Raw genomic sequence first — 22115 nt, forward strand, 5'->3', positions numbered from 1 at the left:
GAACGCAGCCAACAGACTCATGCTCTTTCAGCCTTTAGATCTGTCTGCTCAGCTGTTAGATTACTTATCTCCTCCTGTTTGAGTCCTTCCCCTTGCCTTTTTCATGCATGTTTACTTTCTGTCCCTTATAGAAATCTTGATACCATCAACTTGCAGTTATAGGCTTAAGAAAGTCTGAAGAACATCTGTGTAGACCAATTGGAGTTAAATGCTGAAATCTATTATCTCAACCACTAGGGATCATCATTATATTAAATTATTCCATCTGTTTGGAAATTGTTTTAGTAAGTATGGGCTAAGACCAAGCTTCAGATTATTTAAAACCTCTTTAACATTATTCTAGTAGATGTCTGTGGACTTTAATGTGTCTTGTGTTAAGTGAAGCACTTAATTTGTAGTTGCCTCAAGAAGATCTATTGATGCAGTGTGAAAGACTTTCAAGAAAAACTGAGATTGTATTTAAGATTGTATTAGATGTCTGAATACTCTGTTATTAATTATTAACGTGGGCTTCCTTATACAATGTTGTTTTTCTTGAATGAGTGCAGCAAGAAGTTAGCTGTGGAATTATGGAGGATTTGGCTTGTGCGTGATGTCTCTCAGAGTTGAGAATGTGAGAATTGAGAAATGGATTTTTCCAGGTGAGTTAAATAATTTCTATATTAGGGATGTGCATACACTACTATTCAAAGGTTTGGGGTTGGTAAGTCTTTTATGCTCAAAAAGGCTGCATTTATTTGATCAAAAACACAGTAATATTGTGAAATATTATCACAATTTAAGTTTTTTATTTTAATGTTTTAAAAAGTCATTTATTCATGGGATGTGACACGTAAAGGGATAGTTCACCCCAAAATGAAAATTCTGTCAGTAATCACTCACCCTCATGTTGTTCCAACCCCAAAATACTTTCGTTCATCTTCGGAACACAAATTAAGATATTTTTGATGAAATCTGAGAGCTGGCTCACTCCTCCATAGGCTTCTATGGGAATTGAAACTTGCCAGCCCAGAAAAGTTATTAAAGACATTGTTAAAATAGTCCAAGTGACTACAGTGGCTCAACCACAAGTTTATCAAGCGACGAGAATACTTTTTTTACGCAAAAAAACAACAAAAATAACGACTTTATTCAACTATTAATTTTCGTCTATGTGGGCCTGAATGAACTCACGTAGTGTAACAGTGCAGCGCGTCTGGGTTGTACGTCCCTATTGGCCGACGCTGGTCATGTGTGTGATGCGAGTGACGTACAACACTACGTGAATTCATCTTTCCTGATTAAATTCCTTAGCTAAAGCACTGTTTGCAGCTAAGAATTTTAAAATATTAAAAATATAAAAACAAACAGTTCAACGGATCACACTAATGCACTAGCTGCTTGTTCATGGTCTGTTTCTCTATCAAAGTCTTTACAATATGCTGGCGTGTAGCATGTTCAGCAAGTGAGGAAGAAAAAACTTTCTTTTTGATCACATCAAGCATCTCAGACAGCCACAACTCTTTTGAATAAAACCCGAGATTCAGATCCAGCGTGCCTTTGTTTACGTTACATAACCCAATTCATACAGTATATCAACATATCGTGCATTGCATATGCATCAAATCACGAGAGAGCCGCGGATACCCGACCCTAATCGACACCTAGGAGCCTGCCAAAGAGTTTTTTCTAGCACCAACATTCGTTCTGCTCTCTTGATGCATCACAGTCACTCTTAAATATATCTTTTAGAAGTGAATTTCCATTTTAAACAGCCCTCTCTTTTTACTTCACCAGCAAAAGGCAAATATTTCTCATCATGAATAATCCATGACAGAGGCCGTCTGTCCGTAGGTTGTGTGGGCTGCGGATGATTGAACTTCGCGTACAGTAAGAATGAGTAATTTGAAGGCAGTTGGTGATGTGAGACGGAAGGTTGGTCCTCTCTTGTTCGTGGGCAGATTGCACAGAGACGCTTCTAATTCTGACTGGGACAGTATAAGGGAATCCCTATGGCAACCAGACCCATTTCTGGAGAGGTCGTTCAAGTGGGAACCTTGGTCTGCTTTCTTTGTGTTTTATAATGTGCAGTGAAGTAACATTTTGGTATCGCATAACCAGAAAATTTAATTCTTCACCCTTGATTTAACAGAATTGTGCATGCTTTTTGGTCACAGTTACTAAGGCAAGTATCACTATTACTGTTCTTAAGCTTAGGGTTTATGGATTTAAACAAACCAATAACACTAACTGTCTGAACTTTTCCATGCAATTAAATGAAACCTTTTCAACACAGAGGAATCTTATTGAACCGATTTGTTGCAGTGTTGTATGATTTCATGTTATGCGTACTAGATGCGATGAAAATGCCTGAGAATTTTTTTCAAAGATTTAAATGCATAACTATATCTTAAAATTGAAATGTATTTTTTAAGTTTAAATTAAAAAATGTAAAAATTAATGTTAAAAATTAAACAGTTATGGACAATTAAAATTATTCATACCGATGCAAATGGATTTAGTCAACTGAAAAATGTTTGCAAATGTAAATTGTTTAATTATTTACAGCATAATAATAATGATAATAATAATAATAAATCATGACAAATTGTTAAATTTGCTCAATAGAAAATATAATTTTTTTATAAATTTTTGCCAAGTTTAAAAAATCCTATAAATTTTGCGTTGGAGAATTTTTTTACTTTAAATATGTTATATTATCTTCAAAAATGTTTCCAAAAAAACCTCACCACACACGTTCTCACTAGACATGCGTGACTTGTCCCATGTCAATTCAAGCTCATATTGTCATTTGATGCAGACAACCCATTAACAACCGTTTCTGATGCGCTGACCTGAGTTTAGCACTTCCTGGAATCATCACACCCGTCAGACATCCTGACAGCATAGAGAACAAGCTTTCACATCAATCGTATAACACACACACGTCACGCAGAACCTCAGCAGTCCTCATCAAAGGCAGGAAGTGTCTGTCTGGACATCATGATTGAATGAATGGGATCAATATTTGGTCAGTCTTAGCCTTTCATTTTCCCTTACGTGAGTACACAGGAGAAACAGCATCTTTTTTAGACTCTGCTGCTTGCTTCCCTGTTCTCCTGCTGGTCTGTATTGATCCAGGAGGTTCAGGTTACCTGTCCTGAGATAACACTACATGCTCATTATGACTTGGTCTTTTCCTAACCTCAGTCCTGCGATTTGATTTCTTCTCGAGACACAACGGTAGTTCACTGATCCAGATAAAATCTAAAATATATGGTATTAAGGGCAATTGTTTTGTACTTGTTGACAATATTATCTCTCCACTGCAGTAATTATAATTCACTCATTATTTGATGTTTTGTTTTCTGGGATAGCTTTAGTCATATGTGCTGAAAATCATAATTAATTATTTTAGTATGTCATTGTTTATGTTCAAAATGTTCTTTTGTGAGAATAAATCACTGAACTATGTTGTTTTGTTTTGTCTTAGTGTTGCCGAAGCCATAATGAGGATACGCTTGCTGTTAAAGGAGAACTCCGGTCAATTTTAACATTGAGCTATTTTTTTTGTAAATTTGGAGTGCTGTCAGTACAGAGAACAACGACAAAAATCAGTGTTGCCTACACCTTGTTATCCTCTTTTTAAAATTTGCACCCTGTTGACTTCAATGGGGCAAGTTTTAAACCTGCTTTTAGCCTCTTAACATCCTTGATGTGTCATTACAAGTGCCCAGCTTATGTGAGTGATTCCTTCAGAGTGAACACGAGTGAATCTGACTGCAGTAGATGTGAAAGATATGAATAAAAATGATAATAATTCGGCCAGCGCTCATACCTGTATTTATTTCCTGTTTTCGGTCGAAGTCCACAGTAGTCGATTGTCGAATTCTCCACTGTTGCTTAGTTACCTATGATCACGCGCGTGAACTCGACAATCGACTACTGTGGACTTCGACCGAAAACAGGAAGTAAATACAGGTATGTGCGCTGGCTGAATAAACTTCATTTTTATCCCTATCTTTCACATCTACTGCAGTCAGATTCACTCGTGTTCACTCAGAAGGAATCACTCACATTAGCTGTGCACTTGTAATGACACATCAAGGATGTTAAGAGGCTAAAAGCAGGTTTAAAACTTGCCCCATTGAAGTCAACAGGGTGCAAATTTTAAAAACAGGATAACACGGTGTAGGCAACACCGATTTTTGTCGTTGTTCTCTGTACTGACACCACTCCAAATTTACAAAAAAAATGAGCTCAATGTTAAAATTGACCAGAGTTCTCCTTTAAAATGGCTCGCTCCATTTATATTCCCTATTATAATGGGAATCTTTAAAGTAACAAGCACATACCGGTATTCAAGATTGAACCCTCCTAATTAAGGCTTCATTATTCAAGTTGCGAACTGTGAAAATCAAGACTAAAGGCCCGTTCACACCAAGCACGATAACTATAAAGATAACGACAAAGATAACTATATATGCGTCCACACCAACGAACGATAACGGTCTTTTTATTCTAAGCACGCGCGCGCGCGCCCCATTTTAAATGCGCGAGACCTTTAAATTAGAATGGATTCTGATTGACTGTCAGTGTTTTATCGTTTGACAGCTGAAAAAAAATCGTTCTGAAAGTGATCCCAACGATATCGTTTCTCATATCTTTATCGTTATAGTTGTGGTGTGAACTCTGTTATTCTTTAATATGGAGAACGATTTTTAGAATTATATCTTTATCGTTATCTTTATAGTTATCGTCCTTGGTGTGAACGGGCCTTTAAGAACAGAAAAAAGTATATTATTAGATGTTCCACTATTGGCACTGTGTGAAAATTTAAGTGATCAAGAAATGCCAAGTAGCATAATAGTGACCCAGTTGCAATGTGGGAAGAAAAAATAATTTGTTGGACCGGCAAAAGTTCTTTTGCCAAAAAATGAGTGTGGTGCAAATCTAACACCTCAGAAAACACTACTTACTGTGAAATATGGTGGAGTTAGCATCATGCTGTGGGGTGGCTTTTCATTATCTGGGACTAGGTGTCTTGTTAAAACAGAAGGGAAAAAACGAATGGTGAAATATCCTGGAAACTTTTGCAAGATAACCTAGATAAACTGACTTTTGGGCGAAAGTTCATTATCTGCTCTGGATGAATAGTGGCTGACAGACAGTCCAATTCGAGAATCTGTTGCACTATTTGAGAAATCCAGTGCACAGGTGACATTTGACTAACTAGAACAACTGTTGCAACTTTGAGCCAAAGCTACATCTGAACTATGTTAAGTTGTTATATAATTGCCTCAGATGATTTAAGGCTAACTCCTGAACTGTCAGAATACTTCAATTGAGTATTTAATAACATAAAGCGTTACATTAAAGTTAACTTGAAATAAAAATTGACGGGTTAGTTTGTCCAGAAATTCAAATTGATCATTTACTCACCCTCATGTTCTCCAGAAGAAAGAAAGTCATTGAGGTTTGGAACAACATGTGTGTGCTCTTGTGAAAAAGAAGTGAGCTTAATTGTATTGAATGTGCATCTTAAGTGTACACTTTCGTGACTATGTTTAAGTAAGTGCACTTTGTAATAATGTCAAGTTTGACCTTAATATAAAGTTTTACTTTGTGTTGACTAACATGCTAAAGCACATGTGAAGTGCTTGATTTTTCAAGATTATTCAATATTACATTTGGCTAACTAAAGTTAATATATTTTAAATTTCTTAAATTGCTACTTCATCATTACAAATGACAAATATATAGCACTTTATTTTAAGGTGATGTAGTTACACACTGCCACGTGTACTTACTATAGTAATAAAAGTAAAGTATGCATAATTACAAGTAACTAACCCTAAGCCAAACCCTAACCGCAACTTTAATATTACTCTGTACTTATTTGAGTAAGTACAATGTAACTAAATATATGGTTACACTAAGGTGACGTAAATACACAACACGAGCTTCAACAGAAATTGCGTTTAAGGACATTTTAGTTTATTATAAATGCTTGTCAGTATATTCAGCACTACACTTTAACCATATTTCAAAAGACATTATAAGTAATTATGAAATTACATATCAAGATGTACTTAAACTTAAAGTTCACCAAATTGCATTTAATATACATTTAAACTATGATAAATTTTCACTTGATAGCAATTAAGTGTCTGGAAAATTACTTTCAGCTTTCATTTCTTCATTTTTAATTAATTTCAAGTATATTATTTCCATATAATGACTCTTTTTAAAAGTATGCTAAAGTGTAAAAAAAAAACTTGCATTGAAAGCCTCAATAAACAAGGTGTTGCATGTAATGTCGTCTGCTGTCTCCTGCTTGACTGTTGTTAGGTTGTCATGAGCTCACACCTCAAACTACTCAATATTCTTGATCGTGTGCGCAACTGTCTGCCTTGTCATCTGGAATATGTATTGCGATGTCTGATAGTCGGTACATCAGCACTTGGAATGTCAAATACTTTTGCTCTGATCAGAATTTTGATACTTTTCCCATTGTACCACACATTTATGTCTATCTAACTGTGTCCGCCTCTCTATCTCTGTGTCCCTCTCCATCCCTCAGCATTAAGCCGAGAGTCCACAATCAAAAGTGGGCATGAACTTCTTGGACCAGGAGAGATGCTCTTCCAAATGCCACAGTGACATTTTAGCTCAAAAGCTCCCTCGAAAGATTATTAGAATAGGTTGACAACATAAACCAAACCTTCCCACTGTTTGCTAACAAAAAAGCTCCATGTTTGATAATCTCCTATTGTCACACTGCAGGAGAGATGCGACATATTTTTTGCAGCCTTTCCTCAATCCACACAAAATGTGAGTTTCTACAAGGAAAAGTTTAATTAAGATTAAATTCCCTTCCAGGGTGTTTTATTGGCATCTAGTTTAGATAGAATTGACAACCGGGTGTCACGCTGTGTTTTCACAGTCTCAGTTGCCTGGTTTCTTAATTAGCTGTTTGGTATTTCAGGTGAAGGGGTGTCATACTAGCAGAACGTGTGATGAATTTACACAAGCTACTTGTCTAGCCTGCTCTTCTCTGAATTTACCCCTTAATAAATGAAGCAACTGTATTTGTTGCACACTTTTTTTTTTGTTTATAATGCTTCAGAGAGCAGCTTCACTGATTTGCAACCAGAATTGTTACAATGTCTGTAGTATTTAAATGAAAATGTGCACTCTTTTTCGGTGTTACCTGCACCGATTTATCCCTGTTTATTTGTCAGCAAAAGTATTTTGAGAGCTCCAGTGCTTTCGTGAAAACTACAGACCATACTTCCGCATTTTTGTATCCCAATGCATTATGGGCGTTGGAGTTTTCCTAAACCTTTTTGGTAAAAGGGAACATCATAGCCATTTTTCTATGTTTTCTCTAGTCATGTAGCACTTTTTTATTTATTTTTATTCCCTTTGTACTGCTGAGACAGCAAAGTTTTAATAAAAGCCAATCTTGCCAGCGGTGAATTACCCCTGTAAGTGCCAATTGATCTTATTGAAGGATGTGCACTTAATGTGTTTCTAATAATGCCCCTAAACACAACTGGTCAGCAGCAGAATTGAAAGCCATAAAGCCATTGAACTGAAACAAAATTGAGTTCTACCACTAAATTAAAATTACCATAATCTTTAAGTTATTTTTACACTGTATAGGTTTAAAAACCATTAATCAATCAATCATGGAACAGCTTTGAAGGTATTTCAGTCTGAACAGATCTTCCCTGATGAATAATTTATATAATCTTAAATAAACAAATAGATGATTTAAATTAAATAAATAAAAATATATAGATTTATTTATTTGTTTGTTTGTTTGTTTATTTGTAAATAATGTATTTATTTAATTTATGTATTTATATATTTATTTATTTTAATAAATAAAACTTAAAATCAAACATTTTATTGTCTTATTTAAATTTTTCCAGTCAAAACTGTTTTTTTTTACTGAAGAAAGTTATACTGAAATAAAAAATATTATATTAAATAAATGTAAATTTATTTATTTACCTATTAATCTATGTATTTTTCATTTATTCTATCTATCTATCTATCTATCTATCTATCTATCTAATATATTTTTTATTTATAAAGAATTTATTTCATTATGCATTTATTTATTTTAATAAATAAAACAAAATCAAAAATCTTATCTTTTTTAAATTTTTCCAGTCAGAACTGTTGTTTTACTGAAGTTACTGAATAAATAATATTATATTAAATAATGGTAAATGTATTTATTTAACCATAAATGTATGTATGTATGTTTATTCATTTATTGTTTATCTCTCCATATATCTGTCTGTCTAGAAGTGTCAGAGGAAACATGTCAGCCTACATAAAACTATATAAGGTTTAGACCCACTGATCTCAAATGATCCTTCCCAATTTTCTTGAACGAGTTGAATTGGATCATACTAATTACAGAAAGGCTTTATGATTATTAAGTTGTTTAGTAGTTATTCAATAATCATATTTATTCTGACTGAAAGTGTCTGTTGAGCTGCATTGTAAGGATGTTGTTCACAAGATTGTTAGAGGTGCCCTCAGCATCTGCAGAGACTCTGCACAGCTGTTGGACTTGAGGGCATTTTTGGGCACCCTGCAGGCCTGAGCCAAGATCATTGCTGGTAAAGGGCACAGACGGATACATGGAAAACCTGAAAGGTTGACTGGATAGTAGGTGTGTATGTATACTGTGTGTATTGACATGGCTGGCCTTTACCGCTGCCAGTGTTTGTGTGTTTCCCTCTAGACGCTCCTCTGCCCACTCAGCCATATGGCCTTCCTGACCACAAGCCAAAGCTGATTGTGACCCATGAGTAGACTCTCTAATGTGGCTGAGAAGACGTAGCACACGCACACATCACGAGAGTAGTGTATTTTTATAGTTTGCTTCCAGGTGCAGACAGCGACACTTATTTCTAATTTGTGCTTTGAATCGTTTGTTTATTTTCTATTCTTTTTTTCCCCAGCTGTCACTGCCCTTGGCTTCGCTGTTCCCCCCGTGTCATGAAATATTCATTAGTTTGCTTCCTCTGTCACCTTATATTCCTTGCTGAATCATTAACACTCATTACTCTTGAGCATTGGATATTTAAATCAGGCAGATGGGCTTTTTACCCTTACAGAAAACTACTGTGGTTGTACCATGGCACTCAATGATTACCATATTAATATACCATGGTATTAAGGTTTGTATTTCAAATACCATGGTACTTTTTTTTTTTTTTTTTTGTGCGTGTGTACATGTTTTTCTATCCCGGTGGGGACTTAAACCTGAATGAACACACTCACGGGGCCTCGTGTCACTGTGGGTACACAAGCTTATAAATCATACAGAATGAGTTTTTTTTTTAAATGTAAAAATGCAGAAAGTTTTGTGTGATAGGGTTAGTGTAAGGGGACAGAATATACAGTTTGTACAGTATGAAAACCATTAAGTCTATGTAGAGTCCTCATAAAGATAGTGAACCAGACGTGTGCGCGCATGTGTTTTCAAATTGCTAATTGCCATAGGATGTTCACATTTTCACATTGTATTTTAACATTATATTGCACAGAGATTGCTCATGAGACATAGGGACTTCAGGGATATGTTTTAGTTTTAACTTTGTCTTGGATGTTTCTCCTAAAATCTTATGTAACACTATAAATGTGTTTACTGTCACTTTGAATGAATTTAATAATGCATCCTTGCTGAATAAAATATTAATTTCTTTAACTGACCCCAAACTTTTGAACAGTAGTGTATTGTCTACAGCTATTGCATATATTATAAGTTGACATTTTGATAGTATAGCCTACTCTCTAGCTTTGAAGTGTAAGTGTCTAATAAAGGGAATAAGATAATTCTCTCCAAATCTGTGACATTCACATGTGTCAGATGTAATTAAAAATCTAGGAAAAGTTGAGAAATCTTATGTAAAAAAAGTTCCTAGCAGAGTTAAGAGAGCTGCGGTGTGTGTGTGTGTGTGCGCACATACCCACCGGGACCGTGCGATATGAGACACTGGTGAGCGGCGGGTGTCTGGTCAGGCCACAAGAGAGACGCCAACACGTCCCTCTGCCTGGCCTGTTCCATTCCAGCAGTTCAAACATGACTTTTGTCCCAGAGCCTGGGGGAGTCCAGGAACATTTGCGGGAGGTAAATGTCACATTTGAATATGATTGATCAGCCCTCTGTGCGAAAGTGGCTGAGAATTAAGATAAGATGAATCCGAAATTACTACACGAAGGGAGGGGACAGGATGATATTTGCATGGTTGTGTTGCTGAAAATTGATTATTTTTTGTTTTTGAAGATTCAAGATGCTTGATGTTGTTGTTATCGTCATGCATTAAATTACAAGGTGGATGAATAATTTTTCTAAACTCAAAGCTGGGGTCTTTTTTTTTGTTTTTTGTCCCGCTTCCCTCAAGGGGTGTGGGTATTTCAGTCAAGCTGAAAGAAGTGTTATAATTGAGGACCTTAGCGAGTCGACGCATAAGACCAGTAATCTCCCATCAGCTATTGCAGGACACATGAGCAACCCTGAAGTAAAGAGGATTTGTGTTTGTAGCATCTGCAGTGACTGTGGAATTAGATGCCATAGAGAGAGTCAAAGCTTTTGATTAGCTTAAATATTTTATGCTAGATGAATGTGTTTTTGGCTATGTGCCAGTGTGAGGTGAGAAAAGATGAAGCGAGCTTGCTGATATGTCTTAAAATGGCGTGCTGGAGGCGGTCAAGCTGTGGCTGGAGGAGTGAGTGTAGGAGGGATTGTGCGTGTGTGTGGTCATTGAGGTGTAAATGAAACCACTCTGACCCATGAGGTGAAAATGAACTAGGTGTTCTTGGCTTGTTGTATAGTCTGGTTTTGGCTTTTTCCGCCTCTGTGTTTATCATTCGTGCACTTTCTCCCTCTGGTTTCCTTTAGCCAAATCCCGGCTGGATCAGTCACACCTCTAGAGTGTTGACCGGATTCCTGTACAACCGTTTTGAAGAGCTAAGAGGATTTTGGGATTCTCCCTGTGTTCCCAACCACCTTCCACATTAGGGCAAAATATTAAAATTTCACTTTTTATGTGTTGCTTATTAGACCTTGCTTAATATGCATTCTTTACTGTTTCTGTTGCGTATGACAAATTTGTTGCATCCTTGACATTGCATTAGCATCATTATTATTCTATGGCTAGGTCAGTTTGTAACAGTTTGGAAGGAATCTTGCCAAGAAAGTTAGCTAAAATCAAATTGTTTTACATTTCAAATGTTATTACAGCAAAGACGCATACAATTTATTGAAGGTGACTGTAAAGGCATTTGTAGCGCTAAAAAAGATTTCTATTTTGAACTTTCTATTTGTCAAAGAAAAAAATTTCCATGGTTTACACAAAAATACTTAGCTGCACAACTGTTTAAAACATTGATTATTAATAATAATAAGAAATGGTTCTTGAGCAGCAACTCGGCATATTAAAATGATTTCTGAAGGATCATGTGACACTGAAGACTGGAATAACGATGCTGAAAATTCAGCTTTGATCACAGGAATAATTTACATTTTAAAATATATTCAAATAAAAACAGTTATTTAAAATTGTTCAAATATTTCACAATATTACTGTTTTACAGTATATTTGATCAAATAAAATGCTAGGTGAGCATTAGAGACATTTTCCACACAAAAAAAACACTTGCTGACCCAACACTTTTGAACGGTAGTGTCAATAATAATATCCAGTTTGTGTTTCTGGTCTCAGAGATGATAGAGCGAGGAACTATTGTTTAGAGGTAGTAAACAAATCATTAGTAAGCAGTGCAACAATCCCCTATTAAGGATGAATGGGTAGATTTTATTTATTTTCAGCAAAGGCATTTTCCAGACATACTGATTAACTTCCAAGATTACAATATGTCCCTTGTTCTTCTTCTTTTTTTTATTAATGTCTTTGATGTCTTCTAATTCAAAGCCTTCTAGTTGTTTCTTGTTTCGTCAAAGTTTCTAAAACATTTGGGTTTGTGAAAGTTGACTTTAAGATTGTCAGCTTTGTTTTGTCTCGGTAAGGTCACCGTGATCTTTCATTAGACATGACATCCTTTACTCAAAATCTGACCTTTCTATTGTGCGAAAAATAACAAAACTGGTTTTTAGATCCAAGTCAAAGCAACTCTGAGGTAGCTGTCTTTCATCTATGGTTAAGAGAAATTGAATTGCTGGGGTTAATTGGAGGGCTTCCCCATTAGAAATGTAGGCTATTGTGAGTTTGAGTAGCCCATGTTGAAGACTGGAATCGCTCAGTAATGATATGCACTGATTGGGATTCCTTTTCTTTCTCTCTCTCTCAGATAAAAAAAAAATCTCCCTAATGATGGATTTTCTCATCAGATCTGTGTCTTCGGATGCTTCCCTCTCTCCCATCCCTTTTCTCTTTGGAATATCAAAGGATCTAATCTCCATGGAAATCTTTCCGAACGTTTCCTTGGTAACCATGGAGTTTCACATGGCTTAGATTCTCTTGTCTCATTTTTTAATTTATAACTTTTATCTTTGGAGGTTGTGAAAGTGATATAGTTCATGAAGTAGTCTTTGTGAAAATGAGCAAAAATGTCAGTAGCCTATTATTGGATATCCACTATTTGGTGCAGCATCTCCTGGAAAGGATAAAAGTGCTAGAGCCTCTTACTTTGGGAAGATTGTGGACAATGTAATGAAAAGGTACCATGCAAGATATCTTCTTTCAGTCTGTTCCCTAAAATTTACTTTTATCTTGTCCTATGTGAAATATGAACACCTGTGTTATACCTTCTCTTGGATTATTTCCGTTGTCCCTTAGAGCATCTGGGTTGTTACATTCATCGTGGAGAGTGATTCTACCATTTCCCAGCAAATAAGAAATTGTCTCTTTATTGATGGTCTGAAACAGACATTTCTCAATCGTTCCTTAGTCACACTGCCCATTTTTCACTATTAGTGTAGTTGCAAGTCCTCCTTTTTTTTTTTTAAAGAAATGACAAAGGGGACCTGCCAAACCTGTGAACTTCAAGATAACGCATGCAAATTTCAGCTTTCCTTCTTGTTTCCTGCCAGGGGATTTTCGGCCAGACCTGTAATGAAATTTAGGGGCAGTGGACTGTGAGTTTGGAGTCTCAGGAGCTCGGGGAAGCTTAGAGGAGGACCAGAACCATTTAGCTTAAGGAAATGGCTTTGACAAAAGACCGAACACTGACACATCACTCGGGTCAGTGATTTACAAGGAAAGGCCAATTGAATGTATTTAGCCAGCGCAAATAGGCCACACTAATCTGTGAAAGCAACTTTCTTCGAACAAAGTTGTTTGTGATCAAAGTCAGTGCTTTGTGCGCAAAATTTTATAATGAAGTCTTTGTGATGTTGAAGCGTCGACTTGTGGTAAAGAAAGGACTGGGAGAAATGTATTCCATGTTGTTTGTGTGATACGTCAAATCTGATATATTCCTAAAAGGGATGCGCCGTTATCGATACTTCGATAACTGATAATTCTTTATATTTGAAAGCCCAATAATGATATATTGGCCAATAAACCCAAATTTGTATATAATTTCTGAGAGCCTGATTAAAAAAACAAAAGTCATTAAAAGACATGTCCCAAGCACTTCAACATAAATCAAACTCAAAAAAGTACAGTAGCATAGTTTGAACCAATTTAAGTTTTAAAATAAATTTTACACTGCTATGGCCAACTTACCGTACCAAAAAAATAATAATAATTGAATCATATTTGCCCAGGGACTACAGATGAAATTTAGCTTGTAGCTAATTCTGGTATGGCTGAGTGCCATGCACTGTCCCTGTTAAATAAACAAATAAAATAAAATTATATTTCAAGTAATTTAAAATCATCATGGCAAACAGTGCGCATAAGAGGTGTCTCAGCTAAAGGAAAGAATCTATTATTTATTGGCTTTAAGATATCAGCCAAATCTTCTTATTGGACCGATAACGATAACATTAAAAAAGAACATATATCGGCTGATACCGATATGGTGTCCGATATATTGTCATTTTGTCAAAATAGTGATACATTTTTAGCAGAAAATCTTACCTTGTATTTTTTTTTTTTTTTTTAAAGTGTCAAGATACTTGTCCAAGACCTTTGAACATATTTTTAGAGACTGGCAGATAATGGTGATGGTTGTCTACCACTGGTAAAAACACACTTGCTGTCTGTTCCCCGTATTTACAGTGACGTCTGACAGTTGTCCACCCCATAATCCTGTAGATTACTGTCATTAAAGGAGGAGGACAAGAGCAGGTGTCGAAAGAGAAGAGTTCCACTGGAGAGCAGCTGTCTATTGTGGAATATTAGGATATGATGTGTCTGGAGAAACTGAGTACTGGTTTAGACTGTGAGGTTTGTGTGTGCACAGAATGTGGATCCTCTGAAATGGTACATCTTGAAATAAATTAAATATTTTCTCAACGTTTTAAATCATTTTAAGGGTGTTTCAGGGCAGGGCATTTTTAGGGCTGCAGCTAAAAGGTTATTAGTGTTGCGTCAGAAATTTATAAATTCTTACTTAAATTGAAACACAAAGTCCACACTATAGAGGCTTAGTAATACTAGCTAGTTCGCAAATAACTCTGAACTTTATTCAGCTGTGCCATTTGTTCGTCAGGCAGAACTTAGCTAGGTAACTAGGCTGTAAGCTCTATGTAAAGTAATGCATAGTCGCATTTTAGCCTATGACGTTTACTCTCAATGATCCAATAGCAGCCTTCAAATACTTGAGCAAAAGTTGCTAATGGTAAAAAATAAGTTTCTGTTAAATACAGCAATACTTAATCATGAATAACATAATAGGTATTTTTATATGTAAATAACATTCATAAATAGAATGTAAGCTGTGTGTATCATTGTATATATTCATCTTTTATTCATCAGCGCACATCAGTTGTGGTAAACGGAAGCTCAAGCAGGTTTGCTTGATGTGCGAGAACCAATGAGATTCATTCTTGTGTAACGCAGCACGTTTGAGCTTTCTCAAGAACCAATGAGATTCATTCTCATGTTACACAGCACGTTTGAACTTCCACAAGAACCAATGAGATTCATTCTTGTGTAACGCAGCACGTTTGAGCTTCAGCAAGAACCAATGAGGTTCATTCTCGTGTTACGCAACACATTTGAGCTTCAGCAAGAACCAATGAGGTTCATTCTCGTGCTACGCAGCACGTTTGAGCTTCAGCAAGAACCAATGAGGTTCATTCTCATGTTACGCAGCACGTTTGAGCTTTCTCAAGAACCAATGAGGTTCATTCTCGTGTTACGCAACACATTTGAGATTCCTCAAGAACCAATGAGGTTCATTCTCATGTTACGCAACACATTTGAGCTTCAGCAAGAACCAATGAGGTTCATTCTCGTGTTACACAGCACGTTTGAGCTTCAGCAAGAACCAATGAGGTTCATTCTCGTGTTACGCAGCACGTTTGAGCTTCAGCAAGAACCAATGAGGTTCATTCTCGTGTTACGCAACACATTTGAGATTCCTCAAGAACCAATGAGGTTCATTCTCGTGTTACGCAGCACGTTTGAGCTTCAGCAAGAACCAATGAGGTTCATTCTCGTGTTACGCAGCACGTTTGAGCTTTCTCAAGAACCAATGAGATTCATTCTCATGTTACGCAACACGTTTGAGCTTCAGCAAGAACCAATGAGAATTTTCATTTTTGGGTGAACTATCCCTTTAAGCCTTATCAAGCACCACTAATAACTGTATATCTCTGATAGATTTCTTTCTGATTGATCTTTGACATTTTTACTTAAGACAATATCACCACTGGGAATCTCCTTCACAGAGGAAAGATATTAGTTCTGCAAAGCAGTTTAGACATGATTAGGCTATTCATCTCAAACGACAACAAATCCATGAAGTATGGAAGATCAGGGGATCACCTATCTACATAATTGATTTTAATAACAAAGACATGAACTGTTCCAGAATCAGCACTTCATAAATGTGCTGACCTTTTTCATAGATGTGTGGTTTGGTGCTGTTCTTCGTACATTCATCTCTTTGTAGCACTTTCAGCCCACAATGAATGCACCGCGGTTGCCCAAGACAAAGCGTTGTGTTGTATGTGTGTGCGAGAGGCTAGTGACATCGAAATGGTTTAGAAACAGTACATTTGTACATTGGGCCATGAGGTCTTTTTTAGTCCTAAATTTATCCTAAACACTTTTGTTTATTTTTCTGAAAGCATGCTGTGTATTTTTGGAAAGGGTTTTCCTTTCCAAACTGACGTTCCATCAGATGTTTATCCCCAGGCAAGGAACTTACCAAAGAAAAGAAAACACTCATCCGTTCTCACATGAAAACCTGTGGCGTGTGAGAGGAATAAAGCTATATAAATACATCAATAATGTTTTATTTCTCACAGACATTCTCTGTTGGTGGTAGCCAGATTGACCTTCTGTTTCCTTTTTTACTTTCTGTTTGTGTTTGAGAGAGATTTTGGTATCTTTTTGCTATCAATGTTTGTTCCCTTGTAAGAAATAAAAAATAAATAAGGAGATATATATATAAAACATCACAACAATTTTTAATAACTGGTTCTAACATACCCTGTACACACTATCGATGTTTCTTTTGCAGAAGAAAAACAACACCTTTCGAAATGCAGGGCCAGTTTGAATTGCAATGGAGGGATGTCCCGGACAATCTTAAAGCTACTCAATCACCAAGCCAAATATTTGATGGGCTTCTCCAGCCGTCACCGCAGGGGCCTTTTCTCCTTGTCACTCATGTCTTTTTCGTAAATAGCATGGAGTCTCTCTCCGCGCCTTATCTTTATTCTCTCCTGAGATATGCCATCCCTGGAGACACTGAAGATAGTGGGGATATTTTATGGCAGTGGTCCATCACTATAAAAGAGTCTTTCTCCTTGAAGGAGAAATATGGCATTTTGTTATTTAGTTAATAATCTTTTTTTTTTTTTTTTTTTTTGCTGCAGAGTAAATGTGTGATCTGTGAAAAAATGGTAATCTGGTTGCACCATCAAGTTCGTCAAGAGAAAACATGTATTGCTGTGAGGTTCCTCTTTTTAGCTCAAGAGACTAATTTACACTACCATTCAAAATTTTGGGGTCAGTAAGATTTTTTTTAAAGAAATTGTTACTTTTCTACAGCAACGATGCAGTCAGTTGATCAAAAGTGACAGTAAAGACATTTATAATGTTAAAAAAGATTTAATTGGAATTTAATTTGATGAGAAATTTGTAGTTCTTTTTGAGATCTTTGACTTTTGATTGCAGATGTTGGTAACGACATTTGAGATTACTAGGTTCTGTTTCCCAGAAAAACAACAGGATTTAATCTCCATTCAATCTCTTTGCTTTCTATGGGAAGCAGTGGAGATATTAAAGAGATCTCATTTGATAATGTCCTTCTTCAGCACTGTATTCTGAGTCTGTCTTATGCATCATGTCTCTTTCAGTGTGTAACAAAGTACTATCATTTGACACATTTTCATTGGGAAATTGCCTATTACTCCATCCAGATCATTATTTCTGTGATTCTTTGAATGAATGAAAGCCTGTAAACAGATCTCAGAGCACTCACCGAGTTCAAGATCCTTTTCATAGTGTAGAAAGGCAATCCATGTCTATCATACCCTCTGCTACTGTTGAGAAGAAGAAAAGCGGAAGGCATTTCCATGCCCCGTTTTTCTCTCTCTCTATTTCTGTGAGTCTAGCGAGACTGAATCTATATGAGGGAACATTAATTAAAAGGATATACAGAGAAGAAGAGCAGTGTGAGATAGAACCTTTCCTCTTGAATTTGGATGAGAAATTTTGACAGCTTTTCATCTTCGTCTCTGGCTTACCCAGCCATCCCTCTTCTTTTCCTCTCCATCTGTTTTCTTTTCTTCTTAGAGTTTGCAATGTAGCCTTTTTGCTTCTCTATTTTTTCCTACATTCTCCCGTGTCATTAATTTTATCTACATTGTTTTTATACATGGATATCCCATATCTCACCTTGAAATGTCAGTCAACACAGATTTAAAAAAAAATTAATGACTTAGTAGTTATATGGACTACTTTTATGATCATTTAATGACTCTTTTATGCTGTTTTTTTCTTTTTCTTTTTTGTCATTTTGGAGCTTGACAGACTCAGTTCTCATTCACTTGAGGCATACTGAAAAGAGTTACTATTCTTTCAAATATTAGCCTAATATTGTGTAAAAATGTACCTTTTGTGCTCCGCAAAAGAAAGAAAATAATATGGTTTGGAATGAGGTGATTCAAATAATGACTGAATTTTCTTTTTGGGATGAACTATTCCTTTTAATCACATTTGCTTTGTACTACAGTGCTGAAGTAGGGTTGACGGCAATAGAGCTCAGCTCTAGCTAGGTTTCCGAAAGTAAAACTAACCATTCAAGTTCTCCAAAGTGTAATATATTTTTTATGAAAGTTCAGATTTTGATAAAAGTATTATAACGGAATGAAAGAGCTACTAAGGCCATAAAGAGCTGTGAGGTAAATCTTTGTAAGTACACAATCTTAAACCTTTGTCTTTTCCACAGTTTTAAACATTTAGGTTGATTGGTTTAACTACTTATTGAGGAGTTTTGGGAAACTCTTTGGAGAAAAATATGAAATACAAACCCAGACCTCTATGAAAGGGGATGATAAGTCTGTAGGTCTGCATTAGTAGGTAAATGTAAAATATTGGAACAGTAGCTGATTCTTTGAGGGAAAGACTATTGATTATATGATGATGGTGGATATGAAACTTCTTGCCCTTCAGCTTTATTTTGATTGCAGAGTGTCACATGAGACTGTGAGCTGGTTAATTATCTAGAATCAATAGTTCAGCCATAAACCAATTAGAAAATTCCTCTAGGGAAACCAAGACAATACACTTATGGATTATGCATCAGCATTTTAACTTGCACTAGACAGACTTTTAAAAAAGCCAAAACTTCTAATAATGATAAATTAGCTGACCTTTTTTTTTTTTCTTCACCAAGTGTAGATCCTTGCACAAACAATCGGCCCAGTTTTGTTACCTAAGAGTTTGAATCAATAACTCAACAGACATTTTTTAAACTTGCTCATCTGTGCATTTTCCTTTTTCAGGTCTTGAGGGACTGGATCTCAAACAGTATGGCATGGATACATTGTTTATGATATTGGGATATTAATAGCGTTACGTAATCCCCCAGCTTCTAGTCCCTTCGGTCTCCTGTCCCTGTTTACGGCCCGAGTCCTCCAGCTCTGTTCGTGACAGCACACGTCAATCATCTGTCAGATGTAGAATAGCGCCGTTTCAAGGTTCAGATCAGGCCTTTTGCTTTTTCAGACTTTGAATTTCTTTGTGATTTAAATTGTAGGAGCAGAATGTATGCTAATGCTAAAGGCAAGGCAATGAGGAGTTATTCAGGTAAAAATGAATGTGTTTTTATAATTGTATAATTTTAAAAGAGAATTTTGGTCATTATATTGACTTAAATCTATCAGAATTAAATTAGACATAACAGCCTGACTGTCATACAGGTGTTGAAAGCCTTTGTCTGTGAGAAACAGATGGTGGGCGAACAGAGACATCCCTGATGTCCCAGACTCTTTGAGTACATGTAGACAACTAAACATACGTCCTTTAATGTCAGCTGCTAATTTTGCTTCAGTCTCTTTTTGGAGGGGAGCAGTTGTTCGACTTTTTGTTTGTGATTTCTACAAACTAATTTATCTAAATATAATCCCTGTCCAACCTGGTGATCAATCATCTTTATATTTTTGCACTTCAAACCATTTCTGATTTACATATTCAACACTTCACTTTAAAATATTCATCAGCTTAATGAATATTGATGTAACATTTGACTACTTTTAACTACACCCTGCCTGAAGGGAAAGCAACACATGCTGGCTACAGTTTGGACACATCAGCAATTGGTTTCTTAAGGGTTTGGAAAGAATACAATTATCAAATTGATGCATTTAGGATGCCTTTGACAAATGTATTTTATACATTATGCATGCTTTTGGTAGATGCTGATATCCACAATGCAGGGTGAATTCAGATTTATTGGGATACTTTTTGGCATTGAAATGAGTGTGGAAAAAGTGTCCCAATCAACCTGAATTTACCCTACGTACTCAGCATCCCAAAGTGAGCCTCCTTTTTTTTTTTTTTTTTTTTTTTTGGTATGTTCCTGGTTTAAAAATGCCTGTTTCAATTAGTGTGATTTAGTGCTCGTAAGATTTTAATGAAAATATCACAAGACAGATTTGTCTCAATAGGAGGTTTAACAACTCTTTTGGGGGCTCCTTAAATTTGATTGAAATGAAATAAATTCCTGTAATGGCAAAGCTGATTTTTCAGCATCATTACAATTTTCACCAGTCTTCAGTGTCACATGATCCTTCAGAAATCATTCTAATATGCTAATTAATTTCATGCTAATTTTTCATATTTTTGTGTAAACTATAATATACAATAAGAAAGTTCAAAAGAACAGCATTTATTTAACATAGAAGTCTTTAGTGCATTATAAATGTCTTTACTGTCACTTTTGAAGTTTATCTTTGCTGAATGAAAGAATTTATTTCTTAAACATAAAAAAATCCTAAACTTTTGTGTATTTCAGCTTGGAAAAGTGCTGGGATCATTTTCTTTTCGAGGTTTTTTATATGTGGTTGGATTGAAAGAACTTTTTATAAAAAAAAATAAAAATCTTTCTGTCTGTGTGTCTCTTAGGAAAGGAAATTATGTGCGCATCCGTTTCTAGAGATCTACCGAGACGGGATGATCCATTATATGAGTCCGCTGGCTCGGCAGGGGGATTTCTATGTTCCTGAAGTTAGAGAGGCCCAAAGATGGTTACTGGGAAAAGAGTCCGAAGAGGACAGGAGGACGGACATCACAGGTATACCAATTATGGCTTTCCTATTAATGTTTTTTTATCCAAAGTAACTCTCAGTACACCAATTAAAGGAATACAAGTTTAGCAAAGGCATACTATTGATTATCTACATATTTATTTTGGTTAAGAACTGCCCATTTAGACAGTAAGAGACATGTAAGCTACCAAACATTGTTTATTTGGTTTGACAATGACGTAAGTAGAGACTTTTTGGCTCCCATTAAAGATTTGTAACCCTCCCACTGTTTATTGAGCACTAATAGTAGATATTGTCAATTTAACAAGTTCACATTTAGTGTGCCCAGTGTATTTCAATGGTTGACATTTCACAAGAAAGTGTTTTAATAGGCATTAACTACCACCTTATGGAGTTTTGATGTGGTTGTCATATTGGCTGAACTCACCTACACCTGCTCTAGTGATAATGAGACACAATCTGTGTGTGTGTGAATGGCGTATTGCCCTGGTCAGACCAAAGCCCAGAGGTACCGCCGAGCAAATATGAAACACAGGTGAGCTGTTTGTGAGGGGTGTGTTGTCCACACCAGCTGTCCTGTCCCAGTGATGCCTGTTACACCTGTTAGTCTGTTGCCTTGAAACAAACACATAATGATAACTATAATATATGATAGAGGAAGAAGATTAAAGCAGAGAAGACGGAAGATGAAAGGACAAATATGAAGCCTGCTGGTTTATTGGGTCTAAATGTGCTGCTAAATTTAATATGTTTTACAGCATGTTTTATTCCTACTGTCCTGTTCAAGTGCACGTTTGATCTTCCAGCTATTGGCTTATAACTTTAGAATCTAACACAAAATCGTCTGAATCAGAAAACGTTGAAAATGCTCTATGAATGTATTTATCAGAAATAAATATTGCTAAATATATTGGTAACACTTTACGATGAGTTTCAATTTATAAACATTAGTTAACTACATTAGAACAAGAAGTAACAATGAACAATAGTTCTACATTATTTATTAATCTTAATTCACGTTAATCTCAACATTAACTAATCCATTTTTAAGATCAACAGTTGTATCTGTCAACATTAGGTGTACTAGCATGAACATTTTTATTAACTAGCATTAACAAAGGTTAATAAATGTTAAAATATATTGTGCATTGTTAGTTTGTTTGTTCATTAACTAATGTTGACAAATGAAACATTATAAAGTGTTACTATATTTTCAATATTGGCTTATAATAAAAGCAACATAAATAAAATA

The 22115-nt window shown here is 35.8% G+C and overlaps 1 protein-coding gene across 1 annotated transcript in view; it reads left to right on the plus strand.

The window, feature by feature from the left end:
- Positions 1-22115, plus strand: part of tex264b (testis expressed 264, ER-phagy receptor b) — a 45917-nt gene that overhangs the window by 14307 nt on the left and 9495 nt on the right. Inside the window, exon 3 of the mRNA XM_081357623.1 lies at positions 20721-20889. Coding sequence (XP_081213749.1) covers positions 20721-20889 — 169 coding nt within the window. The remainder of the gene's footprint in view (positions 1-20720; positions 20890-22115) is intronic.

The sequence above is a fragment of the Scardinius erythrophthalmus genome (assembly GCF_964197995.2).
Source record: "Scardinius erythrophthalmus genome assembly, chromosome: 25".
Lineage (NCBI taxonomy): Eukaryota > Metazoa > Chordata > Actinopteri > Cypriniformes > Leuciscidae > Scardinius > Scardinius erythrophthalmus.